The sequence below is a fragment of the Penaeus vannamei genome, chromosome 35 (assembly GCF_042767895.1).
Source record: "Penaeus vannamei isolate JL-2024 chromosome 35, ASM4276789v1, whole genome shotgun sequence".
In the NCBI taxonomy this organism is placed as follows: Eukaryota; Metazoa; Arthropoda; class Malacostraca; order Decapoda; family Penaeidae; genus Penaeus; species Penaeus vannamei.
In genome coordinates this window covers 23559344-23574343 of record NC_091583.1, presented here as the reverse complement: position 1 = coordinate 23574343, position 15000 = coordinate 23559344, and the positions used below count along the sequence as shown (strand labels likewise).

Genomic DNA, 15000 nt, shown 5'->3' with positions numbered 1-15000 from the left:
TGTCTGTATCAAATTGACGCAAAGAATGTGAATGTTTTTATTGAAAGGGAATATCTCTCATATATTGACTAGATTTTTAAAAATTGATATATGATTTTCACATAAGATGATATTCCCTAATTTGTGAAAATTCTTGTAATGGGAACTATATTAATCATTGGTATTCTTGCAGACAATTCAATACATATCCAAGAACAAGGTGGTCCAAACCGAGACAAGAGAGCTGTCTTCAGTGAGCCGTGGCAAGATTAAATCCAATGACACAGATGACTGGAAATATGAACAGCTATATGTACCACCTCTGCCACCAACAAATCTTCGAGGATGTCATCTCATCAGGATACAATATGATGTCTTTGTGAGTAGCACTTTCTTATGGTATATATAGAATCATAGAAAACCTGATCTTATTGTTTGCCGTATGTGGAAGTAGTGAAAAGGACAATATGCCACATGATTTGTAAAATTGCCACTTTTCTGTGCAGTAGTACAAGTTATGAGTTGTAGCCCTTTGAGTATAAAGAGAAAGATCATGATGTAGACGTTTGTAAGTCTATCATGATTCTTTATAAGCAGTAAATAGACTGACCAGAATTCATTCAAATATTAGTATGCAGATGTAAGAATTAAAAGTGTTTGGTTAGAATGTGCTTTATGAAAATATTATTCCAAATTTTATTCTGTTTCAGTTCATCATTGAACCAAACAATCTGGAGAAGGACATCAAATTGCAGCTGCCCATCATGATGGCCACCTACCCTTATCGCAACACTGACGGAACTTTGAAGAAGAAAAAGGGAGCCCAGTACCCAAGTAATCTCCCTATCTTCAGACCATGGCTTGAGGAGAAGACATTTGAATAATGGAAGTGTGAACGATACATAACCAGTGGAGGAAGGTGCTCAGCTCCCCTCTCTTTATCACTTTTTAAACCATCCCATGACTTTGAAGAGGGTAAAAAAAAATGGTGAAAACATCTAATCTCTGTTGTCTTGATGAGTGATTGACAAAAAAGTGAAATTACAGTGTGATTCTGGAGAACTTATGATAATGTGTATAAGAGACGTTAAGGTTGCATTATAGTTGTAGCTTTTTAACAATAATACCCAGTTATAGAACCATCTATTTTTACCAATGAATTTTATCTCAGTTGTATGAAATAATTTTCATATATAATTGAAATTCACACTGAAATCAAAGAGAATAAAACATCTTGACAGCCTATAGTGAAGAGCTATAATATCACAGAGATTCATTTAACTTTAGTGTCATTACTATATCATTTTGTTTACATATTCAAGTACTGTCTTTCACCCTCATGTTCTTAGGTGAACTTGAGTCTAAGAAAGCACTCACAACACTCTTCAGAATTATCTTAATCCAGTGAAACTTGCATTATCATTTGTGTTTATTGATATCACATTTTGTCATAACTAACAATGATATTTAAAATGTGATTTTGTCTATTTTTTAAATATTTCATCTATGTATATATGAAAAAGTAAACCTGGATAAAGATATGACATGGAAGGGTTTCACGCTTCTCACCAGCTTCATGCAAAAGAATGCTTTGCCTTTTTGCATTGCAAAAAGTGCTTTATTCTTTATGGTGACAATCTTTCCATTAGTTTGATGTAACTTTCACTAATGCACAAGTCATTCTTATCTATAAATAGTTATCATAGTTATCATTCTTGATTTGAGAATAGTTTCTTTGTTTCCGAATAGTATTCATTAATCTTACAGATACTGTTTTCAGTTTTTCATATGAATGAATTTTTTTGAATTTCATGCAGGTATGAAAAAGCAAGAGCAGGATTAATTAACAGACAAATTACTCAAATTATGCATTAAGACACAAAGATGATTAAAGGATGCTTGCTGGTGTTACTTTATTAATGTTGTAAGTGGGATCCTCTTCTTTGGAAAAGGGATCCTAAAGCTCAAAGTGAGTAATCTTGTCAAGGAAATGTCTTTTCCAGTTTGATGTATTTATTGTGAAAGGTTATACATAGTGGTTCCTTTAATTAAGTATGCTGACATGTTTGTGGTTGGTAATAGAAATTCTGTATAGGCAGACAGAATTAAGCAATTATAGCTATGAGGTGATTTATACCACAGTTTAGTAATGTATACTGCCTTGTAAATTACTTTAATGATCAGTTTATTACAAGGCATTTCATATGAATGTCTATGTTAACATGTTAACAGTCAGCATAGATATGGTTTGCTCCATTGCACTATCTTTTAGGCTGTCACCCACATACCCTTCACATCTTTAGGAAGAGTGTGCTTTTGGGTGAGTATAGATATCAAATTGATAGAAATGAAGGGACCAAATTTGCAGAAAGTACATTGCTCAAAATCCAGCTCTTAAGCTTTTAAATGATTATATATATTTACCATGTACATTTCATGTGGCTTTCCCCTATGAAATTTAAGATAACTTTTATTCATCTCACCCAAAGCCACATTTAGGCCCTCTGTGTCCCCCTTCACACATGTATGCTAGCTCAGTCAATAATCTATGGTGCCATAATGACTCGGGCTGGTGTAATGCATCGTGGGACAGCACATATAGTATGTCATAACATACACTCCTGCAAAAATGTCCAAGAGCTGGCATGTCACCAGTATAACTTTTTTCTTCCATGTATAAATTTGTCATAGTTAATGTATTTCTAATAAAATGTAAAGACAAAAACATTATTATTTTGTGGGTTAACCTCTGTATTATAGTGAAATAATAGAAGATATAACATTTATCTTGTCACAAAGCTTAGATTTTATAAGAAAATTATTTCTTGTGTTCATGCATATATCATATTTCCTTCTTAGGTGAAGACCTTAACATTCTCTAAACTGGATTTGCTATATATGAAAAATGGAACCTGTACCTAAAAGTGAAACATAGGCTATTTTTAATGAATATTTGATTAGTGAAAGATATTTTTTGTTTGCTTATAACCAAATACTACGTAGATGTAATGTGTAGTATTGCCTGAATGCATATTCTTACCTATCAAGTACAATGGTAAAGAAACAAATAATGTTGTAATAAATATTTATTGAACAAATGATCAGAATATGTAATATATATCTGGCAAGCAAGAATATGAGATATAATTCATATAGTTTATTATGCACATGGTTAGGCCTTAATCCTTCATTATTAAAAAAGAAGATAGAGTCTGAAAAGATACATTTTAAAAATATGTGAAAAAATTGTCTAGTATTCTGTTTATGTTTTTATTTTCCAATGTTTGGAAACACTGTAATCCAAAAACATGAAAAAAATTACCTCATATGCCCTGTAACTTCTGGAATACCATCTAATTTATACAAGAAACAAGTTTTGATGAGCTGTAATACATTTTTAGATATTTACAAGTATTACATTAATTCAGTAAGACAAAGAAATCATAAGATGAAGTAACAGTTAAGAGCAGGCATGTTCTGACTCAGCCATAATCAATGCATTACATAAGATAAAATCTGAATAATGTGTATTTTGTAGAGTTAGCCTTTGCCACTCTTAAGTGTTGCAGATGTACAAAAGCAAAAGAAGAATATCTTAGGAATACGGCCAAACAGCTTTTAAATCAAAATCATCTTCACTCTTTCAGTAATTTCATGAATATCAAGTTTTAATAACATAGCCACATGACTATGGTAACCTAAACCATGACAGTCTTAAAATAAAACAACCTATCAGGTATTGATTTAGCTCTTTACAACTTCCATCCTACTTCATGATCCCTGTCTGTATGATTTAGTTTCATAGTATTATTGTTTATGTACACTCATACATACCAGTTTATAATTTGCTCTTATATGGTCATATATACATATACATATATATATGTATATATGTACATATATATATGTATATATGTACATATATATATATATATATATATATATATATATATATATATATATATATATATATATATATATATATATATATATATATATATATATATATATATATATATATATATATATATATATATATATATATATATATATGTATGTATGTATATATATATAACGCACACACACATTTTTAGTGCATGTGTGTGTGTGTGTGTGTGTGTGTGTGTGTGTGTGTGTGTGTGTGTGTGTGTGTGTGTGTGTGTGTGTGTGTGTGTGTGTGTGTGTGTGTGTGTGTGTGTGTGTGTGTGTGTGTGTGTGTGTGTGTGTGTGTGTGTGTGTGTGTGTATGCATATATATATATATATATATATATATATATATATATATATATATATATATATATATATATATACATATATATATATATATATACATATATATATATATATATATATATATATATATATATATATATATATATATATATATATGTATGTATGTATGTATGTATCTAAATATGATATATTATATATTTATATATATAAAGACACACATATTCGGTGTGCCTCAAGTTACATGTGATTCTGAATAGAAAATGTTCTCTCCACAAATGTATTCTTGGGATTACTTCATGTGTGAGGTGAGCTTAGGAAATTGCACAAGACATGTGTTAGAAACATCAGTCTCAAAACAGGGCACAGGTGATGTTAGATAAATGTTGTCACTTTACTTTTTAGTCGATTACAGTCTTGCTGTACTCTTATAAACTTGGTGAATTTTATAATGGATACCAACATGATAAACATATTTTTTTCAAATCTGATTGAAAAGACACCATTTCACCAAGCTGCAATAATGAGATTAATCTCCCTCTTTCTTATACCTCCTCACGTAATTCTGCAATGTCATAACACTTGATAAATATATTTCTAAAGATCTACTACAAAAAGAATGCGGGTATAGAGGCGACTTTCTACTCAGAATCGAATTCTTATATATATACATATACATGTGTGTGTGTGTTATATATGTGTAAGTATATTTTCCATATCCATGTACACATATACTTATATAGAAGCATTCATTTTAGGAAACACGAACTTTCAATTTAAAACAAAACAAAGAAACGGAACGCTGTTCTTTTTCGTTTTTCATAAAATCGACATAACATGTGGCCTCTGCATAGATCTCTTATCGCGTCACAATGTCATGACTTAAACCTTCAGTTATAATGTTTATATAGAATGATACTAACAAAGTTGTATATATCTATATTTTTACTAGTACCATCTCTCCCTAACTATATACACTAATTTTTATCACTCATTTCTCTCTCAGTCATGAAGTTCATTCACGCTTAATGCTGTCACTTAAGCAGTATCGGCAGACAAACAGAAAAACGACAAACACACACACACACACACACTTTCCCACACTGTTTCCGTCCTCTTTTACCCTCCCTTCCCTTTCTCTCTTTCTCTCTCTCTCTCTCACACACACACACTCTCTCTCTCACTCTATTAAACTTAGTCTGGAGGCACAGTTTGTCTGTTTTTCGAAAGAAAAAATACACCCATGACATTACAGACTTCATTATTTTTCGTGCAGAGCATAACATGGTGACTAGGCTCACTGTCATGGTCAATGGCACAACGGAATTCCAATCAAAGGTTCAGCAGCCAATTCCACTGGGCATCCTAAGTACAGCACTCCCTGATAACCTCACAACGTCCTAACCCGTAGCCTAATCTTCCTAGACTTGTTACAGGAAGACAGCCCCCCTCTGATTAATCAAAGGATTTGTAATTATGCCTCGTTCCTTGTGAGGCAAAGCTGGAGTCGTCATCCGGTGAAAAGGTCGGGTTATGGTAGTCTGCGTGGGACGACCTGGTGAATACAGGGATCTCGTCATCTTGCTGACGGCGTTTTCGCCAGTACAGGAAGCCCAGAGCTGCCACTCCCAGCACGCAGATGACCAGGAAGATCTTGAACATTCCCCATGAGCTCGAAGTAATATCATCTCCGGCGAGAATAGCAGCATCTCCTGTACTGGCACTGCCTGAAGGGGTAGTGAAATTCGTCATTACTGTTGTGTTAATGGGACTGTACGGGTCTGTAATGATGTCTGTCGGTGGTCCGTGAGGTGGGGGAAACTCGGTAATGAAGCTAGTCACCGGGGTACTGGAAAATACACTGCCATTACCTTCAACTCCTGGGGTGAACTGAGGATCTACTGAGGGTTCTACTGTGGCATTAACCGGGCTAAACGTCTCGTTAACAAATTCTGTACCGTTAGATGTTATCGTTGCATTAGTCTCGGGAAGTTCGGTAGCATTAACAGGGAAATCAGTTATTGACAAAGTCATGTTCTCATTTTCCGGTACTTCAACTGTGGCGTTAACAGCGAGGGGATCCTGCGACGCTTCCTCAGTATTATTCTCGACACTATCTGGTGCAGGAGTGACGGTTGCTGTCTCGTTTAGCGCAGACTCAGTGGCATTATCTGTTATGCTGTCATTACCTGGAGCGCTCGAGATGTTATCAACGGAAACTGTGACTAATGAACTGTTTTCAGTACCTTGATTCAACCCCTCGCCTTCAGTAATTCCCGGCAGATCTATGGGAATATCAGTGGCATTGCTTTCTACTTCTGAATCCCCAGTGGCGACCGGTGCCTCCGTCACACTCCCTTCAACTTCTTCCGTCGCATTTTGCGGAACTTCAGTGTTAGTCTCTGGTTCTGCGGTACCTTGGTCGGTCTCATCACCAGCGCCTGAAGTTTCATTGCCAACGGCTGTCGAATTTGCGACGGTCTCATTCCTTCCAGCTTCATCCGGACTAGTTCCTGAAGATTCCACGTCGTATTCCTGCTGGTCATCTGAGCCCGCTTCTCCATCGCCAGTTCCTACTCCACGGATTGTGATGTCATCCAAAGCTATCTCATTACCTTTTTTCATCAGTCTTCCCTCAAAAATTATCTGAAATTGAAATGACATGAAATACATTAACATAAACAAACGGTTCCCCCGATACATAACCAAATTACACCATTGATGTACACAATTACCACTATCTTATATCCTACTTCGTATATATAAAGTCACCTCGAAAGTTCCAGAAACGTCCAAAGATAAATTGCTGTCCTGCCAGGCTCCATGTGACTGTAAGTTGTCGGACAGAAGCTTGCTGGTGTTTCCTTGGACGAGGTACACCTGCAAGTAAGGGTAACTGGGTAAACCAATGCAAGAAATGGCATAGAACTTCTCATGTATTGTTGTTTTTTATCAATGAATTTTTGGAGAGAGAGAGAGAGAGAGAGAGAGAGAGAGAGAGAGAGAGAGAGAGAGAGAGAGAGAGAGAGAGAGAGAGAGAGAGAGAGAGAGAGAGAGAAAGGGAGGGAGAGGGAGAGGGAGGGAGGTACGGAGAGACCGAGAAAGAGTGAATGGGAGAGGGAGCGAGAGTGAACTCGGGAAAAATAAAGAGAGAACGCTAAAAAAAAAGGAATTAAAAAAAGAAAAAAAGTGTTAACATCATGATAATGAGATACACTGCCAACCCCCCCTCCCTCACCCCCCCAAAAAAAAGCATTTTCGATAACATTCCTACATTCAACAAAATAATCAGATAATAACAAAAACGAGAGACATCACCCACCTTCAGGATGGGTACCTCATTAAGGTCTTCACTAGTGCTGAGGAAATACCGAAAGTGGAACAGCACTTGACTCAGGCCAACTACCTTTCGTCTGACGTACACCTGCGGATGGGACACTTGTTAGTGGATGCACACCTGTACATGCGGGATACTGGGAAATGGGGGTCAAGTTATTACAGTAATACATGCGAATGGGAGACGTTTTCTATTAATCATATAAGTTGTGGCAAAAGAATTAAAAAGGTTCAAAGAAAAATTATTTAATTGATACTGTTATTACCGTGAAAATTTTCTCTGATAATTATTTTTTTGTTATTTTTTCTTTACATGTCCCGGCATTGATTCTAACACCTATACAAATACCAAATCAAATGTCTAATTACTCGTAGATATAAAACATACCACAACCATACTTATACTGCTTCTATACGCAGTAGAAAATAATTCTGCTGACGAAATAATAATTAATTGTTATGCAAAAGTCATACTACGAAGTATAATTTTCAAGGAAATTATACGATTTAATTTTTGAGCAAGGGATTATGCAACAACAAGAAAATACTCATTGTATTTTAAAAATTTATTTACTCTCTTTCGTACTTTAAGAACAACGACGTAGTGTCAGTTTCCTCCGTGGAAGATTCCATAACCCACTTAGTTCTGTCACGTCCGTAGTGATACGTGATACGGGTTGTTAGGTTAATGCCTAACATATAAGGGATGTAATTACTAAGCTTCTTGCAGTTCTGTCATAAATATACATATAATTTAGAACCAAACTCATAGGGCAATTCGTACACGTAAATCTAGAACCAAGCTGTGAGGTTAATTGAAGCTTGGAAATCTGATGGCACTCCACGTTAACGATGATGTTGATATAAGCTGTTGAGGAGAGACTGTGTGGATCAATACGACAGGTTTTTGAGGAGTAGATGGCTGATGGTTTACTGGGAAATATACCACGAAGATTGTAATGATTCTTACCCTCTGAATTATATATAAAGTCATTAACATTTCAATAAGAAACCTGAAAATGGAACGAATAGTCGACTCAAAAGGGTGCGTTCGAGTATGTCTGCGCAATTATGTGTGGAGGGAAGGGGGAGGAGAGGAGAGGGAGGTCAACCAAAGGGGGAAGGGGTTAGCCCAAGAGGAAATGTCAATCCCATGTTAAAACAGTCTGACGTAGTTGTTCAAGATGGCAAGGACCGGGTGCTTGCTTGCAGTTCGTCTGTGGCCTCGGTTCGCCGGCCAGCCTCACTGACACACGGTTCTCGTAAATCGTGGGAAGGCCTGCTAGTGGCCGTCGCGGTGCGGTTGGGCGTTACGGGCGGCGAGGGCGGGCGCTCAGCGGAATTTCATGCGAAGAGCCTGTGTACACGTGTGAAGGCTGCTGCGTTCACTTCCATGAAACTGTGAACGTGAGACTTGGACGTGCAGGTGCTGGGAGGTTTGTAGGGATAAATGTAAAGAAATGAATATCTTCACAAGAGATATAATTACATATCTTGTGTTCGAAAGTCATTATTCTCTCAGTTATACATTTCATTACGTCTATTATCATATTCACTTAATATCCTTTAGGTGAATAGACTGTCAGGGTAAGTATAAAACAATAAAGATGCCAGGGGTCTGTCTTTCATCAATCCTCTAACTTAAACTCCATTCTGCAACTTCCTCCATCTGCTTGAACATCTGACACTCTCATCGCATCCGGGAAGCAGCAGATAACGCGGAGTTTGTTCGCTCTGAAACGCAGCATCCCTTACCCACTTCCATCCCTCTCCTCCCACCTCCCTCCGGTTACTGACACCTGATCATGGGAGAATTTCATCCTAAACTGCGGACCCATGGTGTTTTAGGGCTGAACTTACTCTACCAGAAGCTCCTTCCATCTTGGCTTAGAATAAAAAAAACTCACTAGCGCCCCTGTCACCATGCTCATACATCACATCACATGACAAACATTCACCACCAGAACTTTCACAATACCTCGCATCACCACCAGACAAGCACAAGCTGAACGAGTAAAAGTACGTATAGATATCCCCACCATCGCCGTATGCTACGCACAAGACATTCTCAATTGGTCACCTTCTTCAGGACGTCTTCGGTGACGACGACCAGCGAGGGCCCCGGGATCTCGTGTGCGGGAAGGGCTTGGTGGTCCTTGTCCGGGAGGTAGACCAGGGACCACTCGCCCGCCTTGTAGTTCCAGTGCTTGGAATCCGTCGACCAGTCTGTGGTGTCATGGTAGAGTCCGGAAGGTATCTGGGGGGAAATTAAGCGAGTTTAATTTTGATCAAAGCTTTAACTGTGAGTAATACAACGGTCCAACATTTCTGAGCAATTCGATCCTTTAATATATGTTTCGAGTAGTTTTTTGTCGTATACTGATAACTAGGAATGCCATTCATCCCGCGGTGGTGATGCATAATATTACCCGAGTGATTGATGTCAAGGTCGGATAGCTTGATGACGCGCTGCGGGATCTACTTGACTTGATTGTGGGTCAATATGCATTTCACATACATGCATTTTTGTGTAAGTACTTGTGCACTGATGTACATTAAATATCAGCAAGTCTAATGCATTAATTCAATCAGAGAAGTAAAAGTGAAGTAAGCAATATAGGGCACGAACTAAAATATTCCCTTGTTCACTGGTCTAAAATGGTTCACCTTTTGGTTGACATCGGCTTCTTCAGGATTTGCCGATATTCTCCCTCGGTTCTTCTGAGCATTGGAGGCGCTGACGATCCCGTCCTCTTCGAGCCTCTGCTGGTTCTCCTCCGCCTCCACCGAGATGCCCGTCGGGCCGTTGACGACGACGCGACCTTCCTCCGGCAGGCGCAGCCCCTCCTCGAGAGCAACAGACGTCCCCGTGGGGCCGTTGACGAAAGGTCCTTGTTGACCAGGCTGGCTCTCCCCAGGCGGTCCTGACGCGTCCACAGGACCGCCGACGAAGGCGTCTTGGCCACCAGCTCTCTGCCTGTTCTCTTCGGCCTCCACTGACGTCGACGTCGGTCCGTTCACGTACCTCACATTCGCCTTGTCCTCTAGGCCCTGCTGTCTCTCCTCGGTCAGGACAGACGTGCCGGTAGGACCGTTAACGAATCCTTCAACTTCATCTGGTCGTAGTTTCAGGTGAACTACCTCATCCATAGGTCCTACGGCGTGTCCATTCACAGGACCGCCTGAGGACGCCAGCAATCCCCCAGGTCGCGAGGGCAAGACGTTGTCCTGTGATGCGATTTGGTTCGGCAGGAGTGCTAACAGGACAGCCAGTGCGATATGAAACGTTTTGAAACTCATGGTTATGCTGTTTTCGTAATCACATTCATAAATCCATTATCACAATCACTTAGTGAGATTTGTCAGATATATTATTTCCGCTATCCGTCTGTCAAAACCTGGAAGGGGAAAGACAAAAAATGAGAATACATATCCCACCACAAACACTTGCGATTCATAACCTTAATTAAATGGTAAATAAACGAAACGTTTTCCGCACGTACGAAATGCAATGATTAAAATAATATGCAGGCATATATATATAGGCTAGAATCTTTGTTTCCAATACATATACATGTCTGTTTATATCAATCTCTCTCTCTCTCTCTCTCTCTCTCTCTCTCTCTCTCTCTCTCTCTCTCTCTCTCTCTCTCTCTCTCTCTCTCTCTCTCTCTCTCTCTCTCTCACACACACACACACACAAGAAATCTCCACGGGTATGTTTCATCTTGCAACAATTTCAACGAAACCTTTCCCTTTCAACCAAGACACTCATCCACACATACAAAAAAAGACGCACCAACCAAGAAAACTAGACTATAAACAGCAAAACTGAAAGTGTTCTCCGACACTCAGGGTGACGAGGCAGCGTGACCCCCGCTCCGTCACCCCGTCTTCGTGCCGTTTCCTGAGGCTTCGAACTTTCACCCTCGACGTGAAGTTATCGAATCGTGAACAGACGGCCTTTCGCAACTCGACCGTGATTTGCAAATTGGGTTGTGTTTTCTTCGACGAGTCTGCTCGGATTAGATCAGATTACATCTCTGTCTGTTGAATCACGACTATATATCTGTTTGTCTGTACATCTGTCTGTCTGACATTTCACACACATATGTGTATGTCTATATGCATATGTATACACACACACACATACATATGTATGTATACATGCATATGTACATATATACATATATATGTGTGTGTGTGTGTGTGTGTGCGCGCGTATATATATATAGTTGTATATATATTTGTGCTCGCGCTCGTGTGTATGTGTGCATATGTGTGCATACATATGTATTCTTTCAAGTGTTGTAAATCATAGCAGTTATTCTATTTCTGTGCTTGGTGCTCCGTAACTACAAACAGTTTCGTGTAATACTGTACGAGGGCTTCTAACAAGGGCAACAAGCAACAATAACAACAATAAGGGTGATGGTGATGATAACAATGATAATGATGGTGATGGTAAAAATGAAGATGATGATGATGATGTATGCTGATGAAGATAATAATAATGATAATAATAATACTAGTAATAATGATAGTAAATGTAATAATGATAATAATATCAAGAATGGCAATGATCATTATTATCATTGTTATCAATATTATTATCATTTCCATCACTATCATTCTTATCATTACTAATATGATAATAATATTAGTCCTAAGTCCTAAACATAATTACTGATAAATCAAACTAGTGACAATGACGATAATGTCAGCAATTATCTACCTTAATGATGCTCACAGATCCCTCATATTTACAGGCATGCGTACATGGCCTTTCGAAAACGCCGGTCACGTGACCCGTTAGCCCCGCCCACTCCACTGAACGGCCGTGACGTCACAGCTCGTAAGCACCTGCGAATGACGGTCCTTAAAAGTTTTCATGATCGCTCTGCCAGGCCGCCTGTGACTCGAGCAGGTGGTTCCTTTGAGAGATGTACCGTCCAAATATATGTTATTTGCGGTGATTTTTTTTTTTGGGGGGGAGGGGGGTGAACATAGTGGTTTGTGTGTGCTTGTGAGTGATTGAATGAGCCGTTGTGTTCATACGCGCGCGTTTTTTTCTGTTAGCGTGTCGTGCGGAAAAAAAAACAAAAACATATCGTATTTTTCTTCAGAGAATCGGCGGAATAATAAAAAAAAATAATAAACAAAAATAAACACATCACCGATCCCCTACCGATATCCCCTTTGAAAAAAATATCACCTCATTTCTCACGATCAGATTACGGGGGCGGTTTCAGCACAAGTGAAATGATGGTCGAATTATTTCTATTCAAACGCGCACACTCCGCCTTCACTCTAAATGACGTGGAATGAACGCAGGCAGATGTGCTGGATTCGCCAATTGCGATGTGGCTTCGGTGCCAATTATGGGGAATGTGTTGCCGGTGAGGGATATGGAGAGGGGAAGAGAAAGAGAGAGAGAGAAAGATGAAAAGCGAGAGAGATGAAGAGGGAGAGAGATGGAGAGAGGAGAGAGAGAGATGGGGAGGGAGAGGTATAAAAAGGGAGAGGGTTGAAGATGGAGAGGGAGAAAGATAGATAGATAGATTGAGAGAGAGAGAAAGATAGAAAGATAGATTGAGAGAGAGAGAGAGAGAGAGAGAGAGAGAGAGAGAGAGAGAGAGAGAGAGAGAGAGAGAGAGAGAGAGAGAGAGAGAGAGAGGAGGGAATGATGGAGAGAGAGAGCGGGGGAGGAATGAAAGAGCGGGAGAGGGAATGAGAGAGCGGGAGAGGGAATGAGAGAGCGGGAGAGGGAATGAGAGAGCGGGAGAGGGAATGAGAGAGAGCGGGGAGGGAATGAGAGAGAGAGGGAGAGAGAGAGAGAGAGAGAGAGAGAGAGAGAGAGAGAGAGAGAAGAGAGAGAGAGAGAGAGAGAGAGAGAGAGAGAGAGAGAGAGAGAGAGAGAGAGAGAGAGAGAGAAGAGAGAGAGAGAGAGAGAGAGAGAGAGAGAGAGAGAGAGAGAGAAGAGAGAGAGAGAGAGAGAGAGAGAGAGAAAGAGAGAGAGAGAGAGAGAGAGAGAGAGAGAGAGAGGAGAGAGAGAGAGAGAGAGAGAGAGAGAGAGAGAGAGAAAGAGAAGGAATGAAAGAAAGAGAGAGAGAGAGAGAGAGAGAGAGAGAGAGAGAAAGAAAGAAAGAAAGAAAGAAAGAAGAAGAAAGAAAGAGAGAGAGAGAGAGAGAGAGAGAGAGAGAGAGAGAGAGAGAGAGAGAGAGAGAGAGAGAGAGAGAGAGAGTGGAATGAGGACTTACAAGAAAAGTCTGGCTAGCTGACAAGTACGTATCCTGCAATAACATTATTGAACAAGTAACTTCATTGTCTCTTTCATGTCTGTTAGATGTCTTGAAATGTCATTGAAATTTAACTTTCACGGGAAAAAGAAAACCGTAGAAAACATGTATTATAACCTAATATAACAACAATATCTATCGAGAGTATATGTACGCTATCTACAATATACATCTGTTACGCTCTATGTTCGTATCTAGAACTATCAAACTAATTCTATCTCTACGGTAAAAGATAAAAAAGTTAAAAAAATATAAACAATATCGGCCAATAACACACAATCTACGACAGTTACAATAACGCCAAACACCGTTACCTACACCGCAGTCTATCGCCGACAGCCAGGCAAGAAACATCGCAATTAAATGTGCCACAGGTTCGTTACCCGCTGAGCCTCCCGTGAGAGTGAAGCGTGGGTGAAGGAACGAAGGAGAAAATGAAGGATGGAAGAAAGGATGAAGGGAAATAGATAGATAAGGAAGAGACGGAGAGTGGTAGATATGATGCTAAGAAGGGACCGGTAGGTGGAAGCTTAGAAGGGACCGGTAGGTGGAAAACTGATGGAACAGAGACATGAAAATAGATAATATACGCATAAACATAGATAGATAGATAATATAGAGAGAGTATAATATATACAGATGTAGACACGAGCAGAAGAGAAATGAAATGAAAAACGAAACGTATCTCAACATGCCACGGAAGACGACAGTATGCAAGGTATGTACGACACCCAGACACTGGACTTATAAAAATGAAAGCACAAAAAAGAGAGAAAAAAAGATAACAGCAAGAGAAAATGGCCCATCAGAAGACCCCATTTCCAAGAAGAAAGACGAAACGAAACGACAAGAAAAAGGGCAAAGAAATAAAAGTGAAACCAGCAGATCGACTGAGTGTCGGTCCCCGGGTCCTCAGCCTTCACAAGCCGCCCTTCCCAACCTGGAGAAACTCCGGCGCCCGAGCAGGTCGCTCTCGTCCACGGCGGCTTTCATCTGGCCAGGAGGAACGTGGAGCAATCCCGGGTCATGTGGTCAGGACGGGTTTAAGGGAAGAGGACGGATGGGATAGAAAAGGATAGATGGGTAGATCGAATGACTGTGGAGAGTGGGATTGAGGGGAGCGGGGTCGGGTGGCAACAGGTGAGGGCGGTTTG

At 39.5% G+C, this 15000-nt stretch overlaps 2 protein-coding genes across 4 annotated transcripts in view; one reads left to right on the top strand and one right to left on the bottom strand.

Moving 5' to 3' along the window:
• The window catches only part of Vdup1 (arrestin family protein Vdup1), a 129055-nt gene extending 126351 nt beyond the window's left edge, over positions 1 to 2704 (top strand). For both annotated transcript variants that reach the window (XM_070114319.1, XM_070114318.1), the window contains 2 exons: positions 173 to 358; positions 690 to 2704. In XM_070114319.1, the coding sequence (XP_069970420.1) occupies positions 173 to 358; positions 690 to 863 (360 nt within the window). In that variant the 3' untranslated portion in view covers positions 864 to 2704. The remainder of the gene's footprint in view (positions 1 to 172; positions 359 to 689) is intronic.
• A 2433-nt stretch (positions 2705 to 5137) lies between these two features.
• The window catches only part of LOC113811452 (uncharacterized), a 23450-nt gene continuing 13587 nt past the window's right edge, over positions 5138 to 15000 (bottom strand). The window contains exons 2-7 of one of the 2 annotated variants that reach the window (XM_070114316.1): positions 10215 to 10945; positions 9628 to 9804; positions 7534 to 7635; positions 6984 to 7091; positions 6458 to 6857; positions 5138 to 5938 (exon numbers count right to left, since the gene is read on the bottom strand). In XM_070114316.1, coding sequence (XP_069970417.1) covers positions 5667 to 5938; positions 6458 to 6857; positions 6984 to 7091; positions 7534 to 7635; positions 9628 to 9804; positions 10215 to 10847 — 1692 coding nt within the window. In that variant the 5' untranslated portion in view covers positions 10848 to 10945 and the 3' untranslated portion in view covers positions 5138 to 5666. Of the gene's footprint in view, positions 6858 to 6983; positions 7092 to 7533; positions 7636 to 9627; positions 9805 to 10214; positions 10946 to 15000 lie in introns of both variants that reach the window. The other variant, XM_027363190.2, reaches the window with a different exon arrangement.